Source organism: Nannospalax galili, unplaced genomic scaffold (assembly GCF_000622305.1).
Source record: "Nannospalax galili isolate Female #2095 unplaced genomic scaffold, S.galili_v1.0 scaffold816, whole genome shotgun sequence".
In the NCBI taxonomy this organism is placed as follows: domain Eukaryota; kingdom Metazoa; phylum Chordata; class Mammalia; order Rodentia; family Spalacidae; genus Nannospalax; species Nannospalax galili.
Genome location: NW_008338116.1, coordinates 492,199 through 510,586, shown reverse-complemented (window position 1 = coordinate 510,586; position 18,388 = coordinate 492,199). Strand labels below are relative to the sequence as shown.

The window sequence follows — 18,388 nt, the reverse complement described above, 5'->3', positions numbered from 1 at the left end:
GGACAAATGACTTTTCCTCCACCTTGCACATACCGTAATGTAAACAAGCTCACTGAGTCATGTGCTCTTACAACTTGGGCACCTAACTTTGATCCCCCAGAACCCTCTTTGCCCTTGGCCCAACATAGTGAATGAGTGCGGATGTGCTTGAATTAGTATACTGAAGTGCTAAAAGTATATTCATATTTGTACTCTCATTGGAAGCAGTGAGAATAATTATGTCTGACATTGTGTGAATGAGATATATTAAGCCTGGGGATCAAAGGGCAAGATTCTCTGATAAGATAAAGGTGGATCTAAGTTTGTAGTTCCCCAATTCATGCTGGAGAACTGTCTGAATAAAAGTGTGGAATGAGGCCTGGCTCTAGACTACAGTTCTGTGAGACACCAGAAGGAACAGAAGAATCTCAGAGTTTAGGCACACTCTTAAAACTAAAGCAGTCAAGCTGATTATTTATTCAGGTATAACTGTAACTTGGCTTAATAACATGACACTATTTGATGTTTTCTAGTGACACTGAACATCTTGTTTCCCCATTCAAAATTTGAAAAACTGTTTTGTCACATCCTTTATATAATTTTCAATTGGGTAGAACTTTTTAAAATGTGCTTGTATTGTTTATATTTATGTGTTCTATGTTCTGCATCTGTGTGAATATATGCAACATATGTGCAGGTGCCCATAGAAACCAGAAGAAGGTGTCAGATCCCTTGGAGCTGGAGTTATAAGTGGTTGTGAGTTGCTCAATGTGGGTGCTCAGAACTGAAGGTGGGTCTTTGGGAACAGCAGCAAGTGCTCTTAACACTGACCCATCTGTCTATTCCCTATGACTATCTTTTCAAAGACTAATACAATTCTATAAATGAATATAAGGTCAATAATATTCTGGATCAACAATGTAGATTTAGGGATACATACTCCTTATGAGAGAGGGGCATGAGACTCTCAAGCTGAATATTCAAAGCACTGAAAGAGCACCCATTGCCTACTTGAAGACCCCTTTTTAGCCAGGGAGGTGGGGAATAAGTCTTACAACAACAGCTCAAAAGCCCTGCAGCAATAGTTGCAAAATCTGACTCCAGTGTTTCGGCTTACTTCCTGGTGACAAGAAGTCTGAACCTCCTGCCTATTTGGTCTCTGGCAGTAATCTGTAGGAGAGTTTTGTGTTTCATCTTTGTCTTTTCATTTCAGCTTTGTTTTCATGAGTTGCAAAACCCATTTTAGTCCTTCAAACAAAAGTAGGTTTAACGCCAGTCTCCCCTGCTTTGTTTGCAAATCTGGGGTGCAATCAAGGCATGGTTGTTTGTTTGTAATCCCAACACATGGGAGGTAGGAGCAAGAGGATAATGAACTCAAGCTGGTCTGGACTATATAACACACTGTGTCTCAAATTAACTCTCAGTACTCAAAGGCTGAAGCAGGAAGATTGTTGCAAAGTGTGAGGGTCAGTCCAGGTTACACAGTGAGATCTAGGCCAATATGGGCTATATAGTGTGAGACTCTATCTCAAAAAAATAAATAAATAAAACATAAAATCTGGAGCACATAGCTTACCTTGTTTTTGGCACTTTACATTTTGTTTCCTTTTCTGATTCACAAAGATATTTATCTCGAGTCTAGGCCTACTTCTGTTTTTTAAAATAATTTATCATTGCTAACGCATTCAAAGTAAAGGATGAAGTGGATCAGAAAAACTTACTGTGTGACAAATAAACATACATACACATATATAAATATTCTCTCTCCCCATCTCTCTCCATGCCCCCGACTTCTTTTGTGTGTGTATTCAGGAAACTGAACTCTGGGCCTCATATAAGCAAAGCATAGATTCTATCACTAAGCTAAACCTTTGGCCCCTAATTTATAATTTTTATCTTGGATAAAAATTATCTGCTCTTGTCTTTTTCCCCCTACAGTACTGGGGCTCCATCCCAGAGCCTTGTGCATTTCTAAGCAAGCACTCTGTCACTGAACTACATCCTCAGCCCTTTCTTCACTTTTCAATTTTTGAGCTAGGGTCTTGTTAAGCTGCCAAGGCAGGCCATGAATTTGTGATCTTCCTGCTTCAGGATCCTAAGTAGCTGAGATTACAGGCCTATGTCACCTTACCTGGCTTGTTCCTGTACTGGGGGGGGGGGGGGGTAAATGCTACGTGCATGCATGTGTGCTCACTCGTGTGTCTGTGTGTGGTGTGTGTAACCTTGAGGTTAATGTTGAGTGTCCTCCTCTATCACTGGCCGGCCACCTTATTTTTTGAGACAAGGTCTCTTACTGAAACCGGAGTTCACCTTTTTGTTAGACTGGCTGGTCAGTGAGCCCAGGGATCTATGTCTGTGCCCTGGCTCTGGGTTACTGATATGCACGCGGCCACCCTGGGCTTCTTAACATGAGTGCTGCTATGAGAACTCAGGTTCTTGTCTGCCCAGGCACTTTGTTTTCAGGAAAACAAACGATGAACTCATTTCAATTAACTGTTAAGCCATTGTATAATTTATTTCAGATGTGAAATACACATTTATATCACTTACCAATACTATGAAACTGCCATCTCTGATGAATTCTTTCTGGAAGAAGTTGTAAAATTTTCTAAAAACAAAACAAAGAATGAAAAGCAAGTAATGAGTCAATATACTATGAAATACTAAACAAAGGACTATATTGAGTTTCTTATGTAAAATCAAATCAAAATACAACCGACCCATGGTAACCAATACTAACAGACTTGAAACAGAAATTTAATGAACGTTAAAGAAAGTAAACATATTTCCTTTATGGTTAAATATTGATTCTAATATATTTTGAAATGCTTATTTATTTTTCTTACAATTTCTACATTGTGGATAACACTCATGAGTCCTTAATTCTTTAAAATACTAACATTTTGGACATATTTTTGAGGGTGTTTTCCTCCTGCTTCAATAAACATAGGATAGTATTTTGAGTTCATAAAGATCTCATCAAATACTAGTACTAAGCCATGAGTATAGCTAGCTGTAGAGAGAAATCTTGAGGCCCTGGGTTCAATCCCTACCAATAAAGGCAAAGGAAAGGGAGAAAAAGGGGGGAGGGGGAGGAAATGGAAGGGAAAAAGGAAAGGGAGGGAAAGCGGAGGAGACAAGGGGAAAGAGAGCAGGAGGGGAGAAGGGAAGACGAGAAGGAAAAGCGAGCAGAAGAAAGAGGGAGAAGGGAGGGGAGGTGGGGGATAAAGGAAGAGAGAACAGAAGAAAGAGAGAAGAAGAAAGGAGAGGGGAAGGAGAAACAAAACGGAAGGAAGAGGAAGAAAAATGATGAAGGGAGAAAGCGAGGGAAAGGGAAAAGGAAAGAACAGAGAAGGTGTGCTGCACGAATCCCGGTGAGCCCAAAGCTACGGGCTCCATGATGGGCACAGGCAGGAAAGCAAAATTTTTTAATTTAGGAGCCCTATAGTTACGCAAACACAGATAGGATTCTACTTATTAAGAATAAACACTTTTTACATATAACACTCTCAAATGTGTGCCTCTGTAGATATAGATTATCTGAGCACAACGGTTATTACTAAACTATGCTCTCACTATTCATCCACTTGCTGAGTGACATTTGTGTGTTTCTTACTATTACCATGGTTTTAACTATTACTTAGTCACATAATTAACTAAAGGATGTTCATAAAGGTCAAATACTAAACTACTTTATATAATGGTGTCTCATTAATCTTTGTAATCATTCCAAACATCTCATTTGACTGCTAAGAAAATGAGTTAAGTAGTATGCGTAGGTTAAAAATTTAGCAAGGAGCCTGGCGTGGTGGCGCACAGAGCAAGTTCTAGGCCAGCTGGGGCTATAGGGAGACACTGTCTCAAAAAGACCAAAAGCAAAAATTAGCAAGGGAAAGGGCAGAGATCGCAGATATGCCTATTTCCTTATCTGTCCCTTTATATTATTCTGAAAAGAGGATATTAGGCATTTTTTAAGTTTGTCTACCTTCTTTTTTTAAACTTTTTTATTTATTTTATTTTATTATTTATTATTTTTATTTTATGTGTATGGGTGTTATGCCTGCATGTAGGTAAGTGCACCCATGTCATGCAATGCCCACGGAGGACAGAAGAGGCTGTCGGATCCCCTGGAACTTGAGTTAAGGACAGTTGTGAGCTGCCATGTGGCTGCTGGGATTTGAACCCAGGTCTTCTGCAAGAACAGTCAGTGTTCTTAACCACTGAGCCATCTGTCCAGCCCGTTATTATTATATTTTATGGTATGAGTGTATTACCTGAATGTATGTAAGTGCACCCATGTTGTGCAATGCCTGTGGAGGTCAGAAGAGGGCGTCAGACCCTCTGGAACTAGAGTTACAGATGGTTTTTAACTGCCATGTGGGTGCTGGGAACTGAACCCGGGTTCTCTGCAAGAGCAGCCAGTGCTCTTAACTACTGACCTATCTATCTCTAGTCCCTCTATCTTCTTTTTTAGAGGATGTTCTTTAGTCCATTCCACATAAGCGAGTAATAACTATAAAGTTCATGACCAGCATGACGGCTCAGCAGGTAAAGATGCTGATAACCAAAAGCCTTCAAACCTGAGTTGGATCCCTAGAACCCATGTAAAGGAGGAAGGAGAGAACTGACTCCATTAAGTTGTCCTCTGACCTCTACACATGTGTTGTGGCAGGCAGGTATGTACACACACACACACACGCACACGCACACAGACACACAGACACACACACCATGGCCTCAAACACTGATCCAATACTAAATATATAAACTTCTTTACCTTCCCTATATGCCTCCACAGCTAGACAATAAATACATTGTGGAAAAAAGAAAATTATAGAAAAGATGGAAAGACAAGTTTGTTAGCTACTCAAAAGCATTCCTAAATTATAATGAATTATACTTTAGATTTATCCCTGAGCTCTATTTAAGGACTGAGTTTAGCTTAGGTTGGTCTCAAAATCATAATCTTCCCACTCTACCTTTTGAATGCTGGGATTACAGGCACACAAACACCACACCTAGTTTATGCTCTTTTAAATTCTAATGTGGATAATAAAAAAGGTAAAAAAAAATCATATGTGCTGAACCCATGGTGCTTATGGCAGCATGTTCAAGACCTGCACAAGCCCAAGTCAGACAAAAGCCCAGAATGATGGGGGAGGGCAGGAAGCCCCAGCCAGACAGATCTATTGGCAATTGATTGCTGCTGGGAGAGGGAAAGTCCGTTCTAAGAGTGCGGTGCCTGGTAGGTTGACTAGGTTCCAAGGGATGGGCCCATACCCCAAGAGCATTTGGGGAACACAAATTAAACTTGATAGGCCTTTAAAAAAGAAAAACAGTAACAGAAGACATGAAGTTAGGGGGATAGTAAAGTGGGGTGGAGATGGTAGAGGGGGTCTGAATATCATCTAAACACGTATGAAATTCTCAAAGAATCGATAAAAATATTTTTTAAAAAATAAAGCATTGGAGCTAGAGAGATGGCTCAGTGGTTAAGCTGCTCTTGCAGAGGACTGGGATTCAGTTCCCAGCACCCATAAGGAAGCTAACAGCCATTTATAACTCCAGTTCCTAAGGATCCATTGCCTCTTCTGGCCTCTGCAGGCACTGTACACATGTGGTACACTTACATACATATAGGCAAAACACTTATACACATTAAAAAAATAATTTCAAAGTAAATAAAACATTTAAAAAATTGTATGTTCTAGTTGGGTGTGGTGGCGCACGCCTTTAATTCCAGCACTTGGGAGGCAGAGGCAGGCAGATCTTTGTGAGTTTGAGGCCAGCCTGGTCTACATAGTGAGTTCCAGGAGAGCTGGGGCTACAAGGAGACCCTGTCTCAAAAAGACCAAAAAAAAAAGAAAGAAAGAAAAAAGAAAAAAATTGTATGTTCCTTTAATTACAGAAAAAGCAGAGTTCAAATCTTGCCCCATGTTTACATCAGAGAGTGATGCTTTTTAACCAGAAAGTAATCACTTTATGACTTCTTGGGTTTTCATCATTTGTCTCTAAGCATAGACATTATATATTATTACCCAATTAAGAAGAAAAGTAGCACAATGGTTAAATGGTTTTTCAAAAAATGAAAATCCCACGGCTAAAGATTTTCATTTACACTCAAAGGTAGTATGTGCTTAGCATGTGCAAAGCTCTGCAATCAATCCAAAGCAACACACACAACAACAACAACAAAAAAAACCAAAAAACAAATAAAACCCTAATATCACTTTTTTTCTAATGAAAACATCACAGAAAAACATTATCTTGAATAGTGGTATATTCTGAAAAGGGATTCTATCAATGACTCAGTCATCTTGTTTCTTGAATAGAGGGTAATCAGTACTTTACATTCTCTAGGGATACTTTCATTCTTTCTCAAAACATCAATATTCACTACTCCACTTATAAACTGTTTGCATAACCACTTAAGGTAGTTTACTTACCAAATCAAGTAAGGTGTCACAGGATCTACGACTAATATAATTAACTTCAGAACAACATCAGCTAGTACTGGCTGGCACATTGTTATGTTTTTTTCTTTTCTGAAACAAGTTGGGTATAGTGGCATATATTTTTAATATCAACACTTGTTGCAGGAAGAGCAGAAGTTCAAGGCCAACCTGGGCTATGTTGTATTGTACAGCAATTTCCTCCAAATTAGAGGAAAGCTCCTTAAGATTCAGGAAGTTCTGAAGAGAGGCTCTTTAAGACTCTGGAAATAACTCATAGTTCTCAGGAAGTACCTGAAATGTACCATATGTACAAGTCTCCTCATTCCCCAAGGTTAAATAAACAGTAAGATTGCCAAGGAGACTCTCTCACAACTAAGGCTACCTGTAAGTCCTGTAGAAAGCTCCAGGAGTCCAGCCTTAGTGAGTCATCATCACCCATCTGGAGTGGGTTTTTGGTGATACAGCTGCTTTTGAGTCACCCATGCTCCTGTAACTCCTCATTCATACTCCTGTAAGTAACCCCAGTAAACTCACTGGTCCACCAAGTTGGACTTTGGTGTGGTTCCCTATCTGGTGTGAGCAGATGTTTGTTCATGTCTCCACAGGAACAGTGTCATGAAACCCTGTCTCAAAAATAAATGATAAATCCCCTGGGCATATAAAAGTTATAGTTCTAAAGTTTAAAAAAAATTCTATATAAATCTTATACAAATTAAAATGTTCACTTCTACAGAAACGGTATCAAATAATTTTGTGGTATCAAATATATAAACATGATTCTGTATCTAAAAATAATATATTGTGCCTTAAAAAAATTTAGATATATTTTTAAGTTAAAAATTAAGTTCATCAAAAGGCTAGCAGATTGGGTTTCATTATATGCTTAATAACTTTAATATATCTCTTCATATGTTCCCACAATTTTTTTTAAGTTTTAAAGTTAAGATTCACAGGACTTACCTCAAAAATAAAAAGTATAGCATCCAACTCTTCTCTCTGAGACTTGTGACCTAAAATATTTTTAACAGGAAAATACTTTAAACATACCATCTTGTACTCACTACTAACTACTTAATAAGCTTAAATAGTTCAAGCACTGGGTTGTTGTTGTTTTTTTTCTCAGAGATTCTTTAGTAAAGTGATAAAGCCTGGTCAATTTCTATAAAGACAATGTTAGAGTGCCTCTCTCTACTCTTTAGAATAATTACTCTAAATTTAGTTCTAGGATTGGGGCTCGAAGTAGCTCAATATAGACCATGTGCTTAGCAAGCACAAAACCCTGGATTCAACTCACAGCACAAACACAAAACCTTAAACATTCCTAAAAGCAAATCATGATATATTGTGAGAATTTTAAGTGAGTGTAGAATAAAAAACGCTATTTAAATGTTCTTGGGGGCAGAACAAAGAACAAAGAAGATGAGAAAACAGATAAACCTGACTATGGTCACACTAGTCTGTCAATGTTCTTTCAAATACATGTCACTAGACCTACAGTTAAGAGGAGTATCAAAATGAAGCAATACTAAAGTCCAATGTCCAAGATATTATTTTTAATATTTTATTTTTATTTTATGCATATGAATACACTGCCTACATGTATGTAAGTGCACCCTTGGTGTGCAATGCCCTCGGAGGACAGGGGAGAGTGTCAGATTCCCCTGAAATTGGAGTTACTGATGGTTGTTAGCTGCCATGTGGGTGCTAGGAATCAAACCCGGGTCCTCTGCAAGAGCAGCCAGGGGCTCTTAACCACTACATCATCTCTCCAGCCCCCCAAGATCTTTTTTTTTTTAAGATAATCTTAAGAATTATTAGAAACATAAACAGAATGCATGCTAGTAACTTACCTTTCTGTTTAAGACTAGCTTCAATAGTCACAAAATTTTCAAAAAACACATAGTATATATGTGAAAAATGTTGATCAAAAAACTGTTTAAGGTCGATAGATTCTGCATTTTCTGAAAAAAAAAAGAAAGTTCTTAGTGACTATTCCATCAAGGTTAAATCATGTTTAACAAACATTTGTACTGCCAAATTTCCTTGAAGGTCAAAGAAATGGACCTAAATTTCTGTCCCATTAAAATATATGGGGTATGTATTTACGTATCTGTAACTTTGTCCTCACAAGTTTAGATTTTATGTATTTCAGTTTTAATTTTAAAAATTGGTCAAGCTATTATAATCTTTACTTTTTAAAAGAAATCAATGACAAAGCTGGGTGCAGTGGCACCCAGGAAATCAAGACCAGCCTAGGCAGCATAGTGAGACCCTGTTCAGATAGACAGACAGGTAGATACTGATTGACTCAAAATCATTAACTATCTCAAAGATCTAGCTTCAATTCATGGTTACAGATTTTCTAACATCTCCCTAAATAGTTTAAGGAACTGTTTCTAAGAATAATTCATGGTGTCTGAAATATACATTCAGTAAATAGGCAGTTAAGGGTTTAAACACACAAGTCAGAACTGCTCTCAAGAAACTGTTAGTACAGCATGCAAGACAAAACATTTGCAACTATGCATAACAGAGAGTTAGGTGCTGAAAGTAGGTGACATAGCACAGGATAGGGAAAATCAGAAACAGGATCACTTTCAAAGTTCAATGAAGCATAAAACTGGGAAGAGGATGGACATGGCAACAGATATCTATAATCCCAGTACTCAGAAGCTCAAGGGAAGAATACTGTCAAGTTGAAAGCCAGGCTGGGCTACATAGTAAGACCTTGGCTCCAGAAGGGGGAAAAAATCCTAACAGAAGATATATTTGGAAAATGTCTTATTTATTTTTATTTTATATGTATGGGTAAGTTTTGCCTGTATGCATGTATGTGTACTATGTGTGTTGTGTGCCTGGTACTCAAGGAGGCCAGAGGATATCAGATCCCCTGGAACAAGAGTTACAGAAGGTTGTGAGTTGCTAGGTAGGTACTGGGAACTGAACCTGCGTCCTCTGCAAGAGCAACCAGTGCTCGTAACTGCTGAGCCATCTCTCCAGCCCCATATTTGAAGATTTCTAACAGTAGGAAGAACACTAGACATGGTAGGTTGGATGGAAAAAGCATTTTACACATAAACACATAAAGTAAGGAAAGCATGAGGCTTGATAGAATTCAGTAAAGCTAAAGCTTAGAGCATTTTAACAAAAACTGAAAAGATAAGCTTGAAAGATGTCACTATAAATATCCTGAGTACAACAAAGAGACTGGATTTATTCTATAGGACACATGACCAGGCACTCTGGAAAGCAGAGGCAGGTGAATTTCTGAGTTTGATGTGACCCTGGTCTACACAGTGAGTCCCAGGCTAGCCAGGGCTACACAATGAGACTCTTTCTCAAACAAAAGAAGACAAACAAACAAACAAAAAACCTGAGAAGGATATCTATGTAGGCATATGTACTTATGCATATGCATATGTGCTTATGTACAGAAAACATTAAATTATTGGCACTGGTTACCTGTAGGAAGCATGACTGGCTGTTTTGTCATTTGGTTCACTTTCAAAAGAAATGAGAACACTGAAGAAAACAGGGACAGGGAGAGCTAGTGTATGCTTCATACAATGATGACTATTTGAACCTGTTTACAAAAGGCACATTATTTCTCATAACAAAATGAACTTTTAAAGGCAACTGAAAAAGATTAAAGACTTTTTGTTGTTGTTTAGTTTTTGTTTATGAGACACAGTCTCCCCTAGCTGTCCTGGAACTCACTATTTAGCAATCCGCCTGGCTCTGCCGCCCAAGTACTGAGACTAACGGTGTACACCAACACATCTGGTTGAAGATGAAAAACTTCTGAATCTAAAGTGAGATAAAAGTAGCTGGGTATGGTGGCTCACACTGTAATGCTAGCTACTCAAGAGGCTGAGGCAGGAACATACTTTAGCACAAGGGTTCAGGACAGTGCCTCATTATAAAAAAAGAAAAAGAAAAGAATAAATTGCAAAAAGTCTCAAGGTAAAAGTTGACTAATCTCTTAAAGGGCTTTAAGCTTCAAGGGAAGTAAAGTAAAATAAAGCTAGGAGTGCACCCAAGTAGCAGAACACTTGTTTAGGCATGTGTGAAACCATGCATTCAAAACTTAGCATTGACAAAGTAAAAGAATTGCAGCATATAGACAGCACTTTAAATTCTCCTTTACTATAACAGTATCTTATCCTGTGAATAGAGTAATAATTTCTTAGTGACATCTCGTCTATGGGATCTTCCAAGATTACTCCTCTACTCTGTCTTCCTCTCCTCTCCACTATTTACTTAAATTCTCTATATTTCTCTCCCATGAGAAAAATGGTATTTCAAATGTGCTTTCTCCCTTTAAAGCAGAACAGTAACAGCGCCTACCTTGGTATTCCCCAAACCTACCAAAGTGCTGGACAGTCTCTACCCAAATGTGTTTACTAATGATTTAAATTTTATTTCACTGCATTTATTTCATAGCTTGGAATTTTTACTTTGGAAAACAACTGCACAGCCTACTGATGGACAAATTAGCAGTGCTTCATCTTTATTGGAATTGGAATACCCAAAGCCACTCCTGCCTAGCACTTAGTACCATGACATTTTTCCTACAATTAGAAACACAACAGCTAACACAAACTGAATGTTTCCTATGCAGTGGATACCCATCTAAGTGTTTTGTGGCCAACTGATTCCTATAGTCCGTATAACAAGACTGTCAAGTATCATTATACCATATGTGACAGATGTAATAAACTAAGGCACAGAGCTAAGCAACTTAGCCAGTAAAAAGTAAAACCAGGCTTTAAATACCTGCACCATGAACCTAGTGCCAATGCTCGAAACACCTATACTATTCAGCCTCCATTGTAAGAAAAGAACACTAGAGATCTATTAGTTGACTATAATGTAAGAATAATGGTCATATAATACTAAGTATATTTTGTAGAATATAAAAATAAAAATTTAGACAATTATGATCAACAAGAAAAATGATCTATTTTCCCTCTAAATACACTGAAGAACTACGTATGAAATGAGGAGGAAATAGGCTGTCACATCTCAAGTTTATGAAAGTAACGCCTAAAAACACAAGCAATGTCCCAGAAGAAAGAAGAAAATGACAGTAACAAAGCAAAACAAAAACTCAAAACAAAATCAAACATGACTCACCCCAAGGCTTTCCAAAACATTAGGAGCCAAGATATTGTCCCTTAATTTCCTTCCCATATGGCCATTAACAAAGCCTGGAAGCTGCACAGTTGCAAACACTAACAAAAAAGTACTAGAAGCTAGGATTGAAATCTAAGTGGAGTTTAGAGAGGATTACAAATTTGAGGCCGGTCTTAGGCTATAGAGCTAGACTGTAAGGTATGTGTGGGAGGGGGAAATCTATCAACCTTGAGCTAATTTGTTACTCTACATTTATTTTAAAGAACTCACTAGCAAACAAAAACTCTAATAAAATGTTTGGTAGTCAATTCACAAAGTTTACATGGCAGGAGACAAAACAAGGAAAAGCTAGATAAAATACAAAAGGGCTTCATTATTTAAAAACAACTCTTTAGAATACAAGAGAAAAAATGGGGAAAAAGGAAATTTAGAAAGAAGTTATAATCTATGGGTATGGTTTACATAGTAATGGGGGGGGCTACGGGCTCAGAAAATATTCCCTATTTTCAGAAACATTTCTGTTTAGAAGTGCATATGAACTAGTATTTTCCTAAAGAAGCTAAGTATTTCACCAGAAATAGAGATTAAGGTTTCTGAGATTAAAAAAGAAAAACTCAGGTTTAGGAATGCTTTTCAGACTTTTGAGAATACTAAATTTAGGAAGCAAGACAACTCCAGGCTTTATTTAGTTTCTACAAATAAAATTTCTCAGACGGCTCTTTTGGTGCTTTTTTTTTTTTTCTTTCTATTTTTGTTTTTTTCTTCTTGAGACAGAGTCTCACTATGCAGCATGGGCTGGCCTGAAACTCACTATGTAGACCAGGCTGGCTTTGAACTCACAAAGATCCACTTGCTTCAGCCTCTTGAATGCTGGGTATGTACTAACATGCTTGATTTTTTTTGTTTTGTTTTGTTGTTGTTTTTGTTGTTATTTTGCTTTATTTTGTTTTTAATGAATAACCTTTAAGAACCTTATCATATGTACTCCCAATCAAACATTTTAAGACATTTAAATACTATAACATACTGGCAACTAAAAATTTCAAAGGGTAGAAGTCAGTTTTCCTTTTAAAGCCCAGATATTAAATGCTTCCCTGTAACATTATTAGACTAACTAAAGAATTTTAGTCTTTCATTTTCTAGATTATCGTTCATTCATTAAATAATAATAACTGACATTTAGAACTGTTCCTCAAATGGTAGCGTCATAATATATTAGCTTATAAGATATAAGATAATCTGCTTCTAATAATATAGTAAAGAATGCAAATCATTGCCTTAAGACAACCAGTAATAGGATGGATCCAACAATCCAGTGGCTTATTCACAAATCACCTTTTCAGAACAAACCTAGAAATGCTGAATAAAGTGCTGGAGAAATGGCTCAGCAGTTAAGAACCTTCTGCTCCTTCAGAGGCCTGCAGTTCCATTCCCAACACCCAAGGTGGCTCACTACCACCTGTAACTCCTGCTCCAGTGGATCCAATGCCTTCTGGCCTCCGCAGCCACCACCATACACCCCCCACACACATACACACGAACACACACAAATGACTTAAAAATCTCTAAAAGAAAAAAATGCTGCATAAAAATAAACAAGTAAACAAGCAATAAACTCAAAAAATGGGCAGAGGAGGAAAGGAAGAAAAGAAGCAGAAGCAGGGTGGAGGGTTAGGAGACATAGACACAAGAGGAATCATGACAGTAACAGAATGTTTAACTTCTAGCCATTGGGGTGGGGAGCACAAAGAAGAGCTTTCAACCTAACTGATGAATAAAGCAACAAAATAAGTAATATAGAAAACAACTAAGCATGAAACTATCAGTAGTTACCAAAGGAAAAAAGTTAATATACCACCTCTCTCTCCAGTTCAGACAGCTGTACTTGAATTGGATTTTCAAATACCAATAAGGACCAGTGAGATTGTGGCTCAGTGGGTAAGAGAGCCTGCTGCACAGCCCAACGATTTGAGTCTATATACAGGACCCACATGATGGAGAGAACCAGCTTCCCCAAGTTGTCCTCTGACCTCCACACATGCACCATGGCAACCCCCCTACTTCCGCCAACACACACACATACCGAGAATTAAGTGAGAACAGACTCCTTCAGAGGACATGCACACACTGAGGCAAGCACGCTCCCATTACACACACACACACACACACACACACACACACACACACACACACTTGCATGCACACAAAATAAGAATGCAATATAAAAAATTTTAAATTAAATTATAACACAAATAACCAGCTGGTCGGGGCTGGAGAGATGGGTCAGCAGTTAAGAACACTTGACTGTTCTTGCAGAAGACCCAGGTTCAAATCCCAGTACCCACATGTCAGCTAACAACTGTTCGTAACTCCAGTTCCATGGGCTCCGACAGCCTCTTCTGTCCTCTGTGAGCACTGCATGACACAGGTGCACTTACCTACATGCAGGCATAACACTCATACACATAAAAGTAAAAATAATAAATAAAATATTTTAAAAAAGAAAAATAACCAGCTGGGGCTGCAACTCGGTTGGTAGAGTGCTTGCCTAGCAAATACAACGTTGTGAGTTTGATACACATCACCAGTAAGCAAAGAGGGGTGGCATGTACCTGTAATCTCAACTCCAGGGAGCTTAGAAGCAAGAGGATCAGAAGTCTGGGACCATCCTTGATTACATAATGAATTTAAGATCAACCTGGGATACTTGAGACCCTACAAGGTTTTTTACTGTGGGAATAACTTCTGGAAAATGATTTTTATTTAAACTTATAACCAAAAAGTTAATCTTATATTTTGAGATCATCTAACAATATTTCAGCTTGCTCACAATGTAAAACTAGCTTCTTCAGTCTTCTTAGGCCTTGAGCTCCTCTTGCAACCTTGATGACCTTTCCTTGCCCTTACCCAAAATAGTGTGTACTGCAAACAGCAGATATTCCTTGGAAGCAACAAGAATTATCTCATTTGTGTTGCAAACAACAGGTGGGATTAGACTGATAGCATCTGTCTGTGCTGTGTGTGCTGCTCTAGGTCAAGAGGGGTTAGAAAGGCTAAAAACCGTATCTGATAAGGTTCTGCTTTAACCTCCAAATTTCATGCTGACAGTATAATTTCAATAAAGAAAGAGCAAGGCCTTTGTTCAAGAGCACAGTTCCAAAAGAAATCTGAAGGAACAGGTTCTCAGAGAAGTCCGGGTACTCTGGTACCCAAAGTTCTGGTTAAAATGGATGGGAAGAGTCAGTCTGTGATTCAGGCATTGCTATGATGTGGCATCACACCACTGCAACTTAGTAAAATGCACAGGGACACACTTAAAATCTAAAATGATTAAAAGAATGAAATAAAAAATATAATTTAGATACTAACCCAAACATTAATATTGATTCATCAATTAAAGGCAAAGGCAAAAATTACTACGATTAAAGAGGGCCAATATAGTTGACAAAAGACTTTTTTTCTTAACCAGGAAGCTTCCAATTTTTCACATACAATTTCAAAATGTGAAAAGAAAAAAATAAAAACCAACAAAATTCTAAAGAGAAAAAAAAATCCACTATATAATACAGTAGATTTTAACTCATATGTCTAATACATGGACTATATAAATATATATATATACACACACACACATTTCACTCCTATTTGAGACTCAACAGCAGTAAGACTAATGAATACACAGGAGACTGAACAACACAAACAACACTTTACACATATAACTCTTAATTCTGAGCCGGGCATGGTGGCACACGCCTTTAATTCCAGCACTCGGGAGGCAGAGGCAGGTGGATCTCTGTGAGTTCAAGACCAGCCTGGTCTACATAGTAAATTCCAGGACAGCTGGGGCTACAGGGAGACCCTGTCTCAAAAAGACCAAAAAAAAAAAAAAAGATGCAAAATGTAAATACTACAACAATTACTAAAATAACAAACAAAAAGGGAAATGATAACGAATCAAAGAGAGAGAGAAAAAACAGAATCACAAGAAATACCTGATTAAGCTAAATGAAGTCAGAAAAAGAGAAACAATGATCATATAGAATAGAAAACAAGCTATAGATTAGATGGTGGATTCTGATCTAATCAGATCAACAGTCAAAATAAATAGCTTTGTTTTAATTCCCTCCTACTTCTCACAGAATGGTTGTAATATTCTCTACCTCATAATAAAAACAGCAGCAGCAACAACAGAACATTCTTTTTCCAGAGTTAACAAATGTATAGAAGTAGCACAAGCATTTCCATTTTCAATTAAATTTTGTTGCTCTAATTCGGCTTTCATCAATAAATCTTTTTTCATTTAAAGTAAATGGATAAAAATAAATTATTCTCAATAAAATGGCAAAGATGGGCTGGATAAAAAGCAAAACTCAAGTCATACGCTACTCACAAAAATTTTAATTGTACACTTAGAATCTACACAGTTTACTGTGTATCAGTTATGCCTCAGTGTAGCCTTGGCTGGCCTAGAACTCTCTATGTAGACTAGGCTGGCTTCAAACTCACAGAGCTCCACCTGCTTCTGCTTCCCGGGTGCTGAGATTAAAGGAATGCACCACCAGGCAGCAATTACCCTTAAAATATTTTTTTATTTGTTGTTTTTATTTTATGTGTATGAGTATATTGCCTGCATGTATATAAGTGCACCCATGTCATGCAGTGCCCACACAGGTCAGAAGAAATCATCGGATCCCCTGAAACTGGAGTTTCAGATGGTTGTTAGCCACTATGTGGGTGCTGGGAATCAAACCCAGGTCCTCTCCAAGAGCAGCCAGTGCTCTTAACAGTTCAGATATGTCTCCAGCCCCAGTTATTATCTTTTAAAATGTGTTCACAAATATAAAGTTTAGTGTCCACTACTGATAATTTCAACCAGGAATATCAGGAATATTTAAGTATTCCTAGATATTCCTAGAATACCAGGAATATCTAAAAATAGATTTTTAATTAATTATTATTATTTTAGACACAGTGTCTCACTATATAGCTCTGGCTGGCTTGGAACTCATTATGTAGATCAGGCTGGCCTCAAACTCACAGAGATCTGCCTGCCTCTGCTTCCCAAGGGCTGGAATTAAAGGCATGCCCAGCTAAAATGGATTTATTTTATATTATAAACACTAATGAAATGGCTAATTCAATCTAGGACTTGATTTATCAGCTAGGTAAGAAATTTCACTACTTAGATATGTCCTGGATGCTTTTGATAGGGGCTGTAAGGCAAGGAGAAAGGGAATTAAAAGAGTCATCTGCAGCCCCTATGTCTCTAGGCACCAAATGGAACATATGCATATTTATGTCAGTTTCCTCTGGGGAAAATGGCATGATTGTTGGCTAATAACATTCTTTCTGATGCAGACAAGATTGTGTCTTGTATGTTGGTGACCCCTTGGAGACCTATGAATATCAACATGGTGACAGTCTCTGAAATAAACAGCAGGGCTGATGGTCAGTAACCTCCATTATGAAGTCAGTGGTCAAAGACAATGCTTTTTTCCATCGATACCAAGATCTTCCCTTACCCAGACAAGGTTAGGGAACTACTGCAGTAAGGAGAAAGCCCTATTTTACAACCTAAAGAAGACCAGCATAAAGCCAGGAGGTGGGAACAGTGATACGGCTCAGCAGGTAAAGGCACCTGCCACCAAGCCTGAGGATTTGGGTTCAGTTCCCAGAACCCGCAGTTGGAAGTACTACAGTAAAGAATGAATTCTCCTTGGTGTGGAGACTGGTCATTGTCTCTTATGTAAGAGTTAATCCGGCTGGGCAGACTAAATCACCTGGTCAGGGAAGGCTGCTTCACATCAAGCTAAAGAGGTAGGAGGAATAATGATCTCCTTAAGAAATAATGCATTTTTCCTTCCCAGAATTCCTGCCCTCAGTGAAGGTTCTGTCACTCCTGCCTACCTCTCTGAGTCTTCAATCAGAAAAGCCTAACTTTTCCTTTTCTTCTTCTTTTTATTTTGAGGCTGGCTAGGGCCTAAGTATGCTTCCTCTGGTACTTTGGGATTTTTCATTCTTTCTCTGAAGCCCTCCTCCCCACCATGCGACTGACCTCCTTGCAGGCTTAATTCAAACCTTTTCTCGTTCTCTTTTCCATCTTCCTCCTCCAGGCACCTGCCAAGATTTACGGCTTGCCTGTCCTGAGGTTTTTCCTTTACACTCTAATAAGATTATCTTTGAGCTTCCTTTTGAGCTTATTCTTAAATTCTTTCATCAGCAAGACTAAGAACCCCAAAAAGGGATCCTGATTTCAGAGTTACATGTGGAGACCCGGCTGGGACACCCCAAAATTTCCAGTAACAAGAGAACAGGCTCCTTCAAGTTGTCCTCTGACCCCCACTTGTGCACATCCCCTCCACACCTACATACATATGCACAAATAAATGTAATTTTTTATTGTCTTAAGCCAGAAGATGGAAAAAAACATAATACATAGAGAGACATAGTAAGACAATGGAAGTATGCACTTAAGCACCCACCTCTCTGCAGTTTCTTGTAGACCGTCACGGCTAAATAGTCCTACTTTCTGAAATCTATATCTTTTTCTCTTTCCCCTATAGCAGTGTCCCCCAAGGGCCTGATTCCTCCAAGGGGTGGGGCCTGCTGCAGAGAACTGACTGCAGAGAGTTTTGTGGAGAGAGGGGCTTTTGGTGCTATGGTGGAACAAAAGAGGCTGCAGCACAGAAAAAAAAAAATGGTCCCAGTGCCTCGGTGTCTCATCCGTGTGGATGCAAGAGGGGGCAAGTGGGCAAAAGCTAATGGAGACTGTGGGTGGGGTGTGGAAGTGATCTGGAATGGCAGGCCATTGAGCCACA

General features: G+C 38.4%; 1 protein-coding gene across 12 annotated transcripts in view; it reads right to left on the bottom strand.

Annotated features, from left to right (window-relative positions):
* Ralgapa1 (Ral GTPase activating protein catalytic alpha subunit 1) overlaps positions 1 to 18,388 on the bottom strand; it is a 276,016-nt gene that overhangs the window by 227,203 nt on the left and 30,425 nt on the right. For all 12 annotated transcript variants that reach the window (XM_029563450.1, XM_029563452.1, XM_029563451.1 and 9 more), the window contains exons 2-4: positions 8,285 to 8,395; positions 7,395 to 7,444; positions 2,530 to 2,587 (exon numbers count right to left, since the gene is read on the bottom strand). In XM_029563450.1, coding sequence (XP_029419310.1) covers positions 2,530 to 2,587; positions 7,395 to 7,444; positions 8,285 to 8,395 — 219 coding nt within the window. The remainder of the gene's footprint in view (positions 1 to 2,529; positions 2,588 to 7,394; positions 7,445 to 8,284; positions 8,396 to 18,388) is intronic.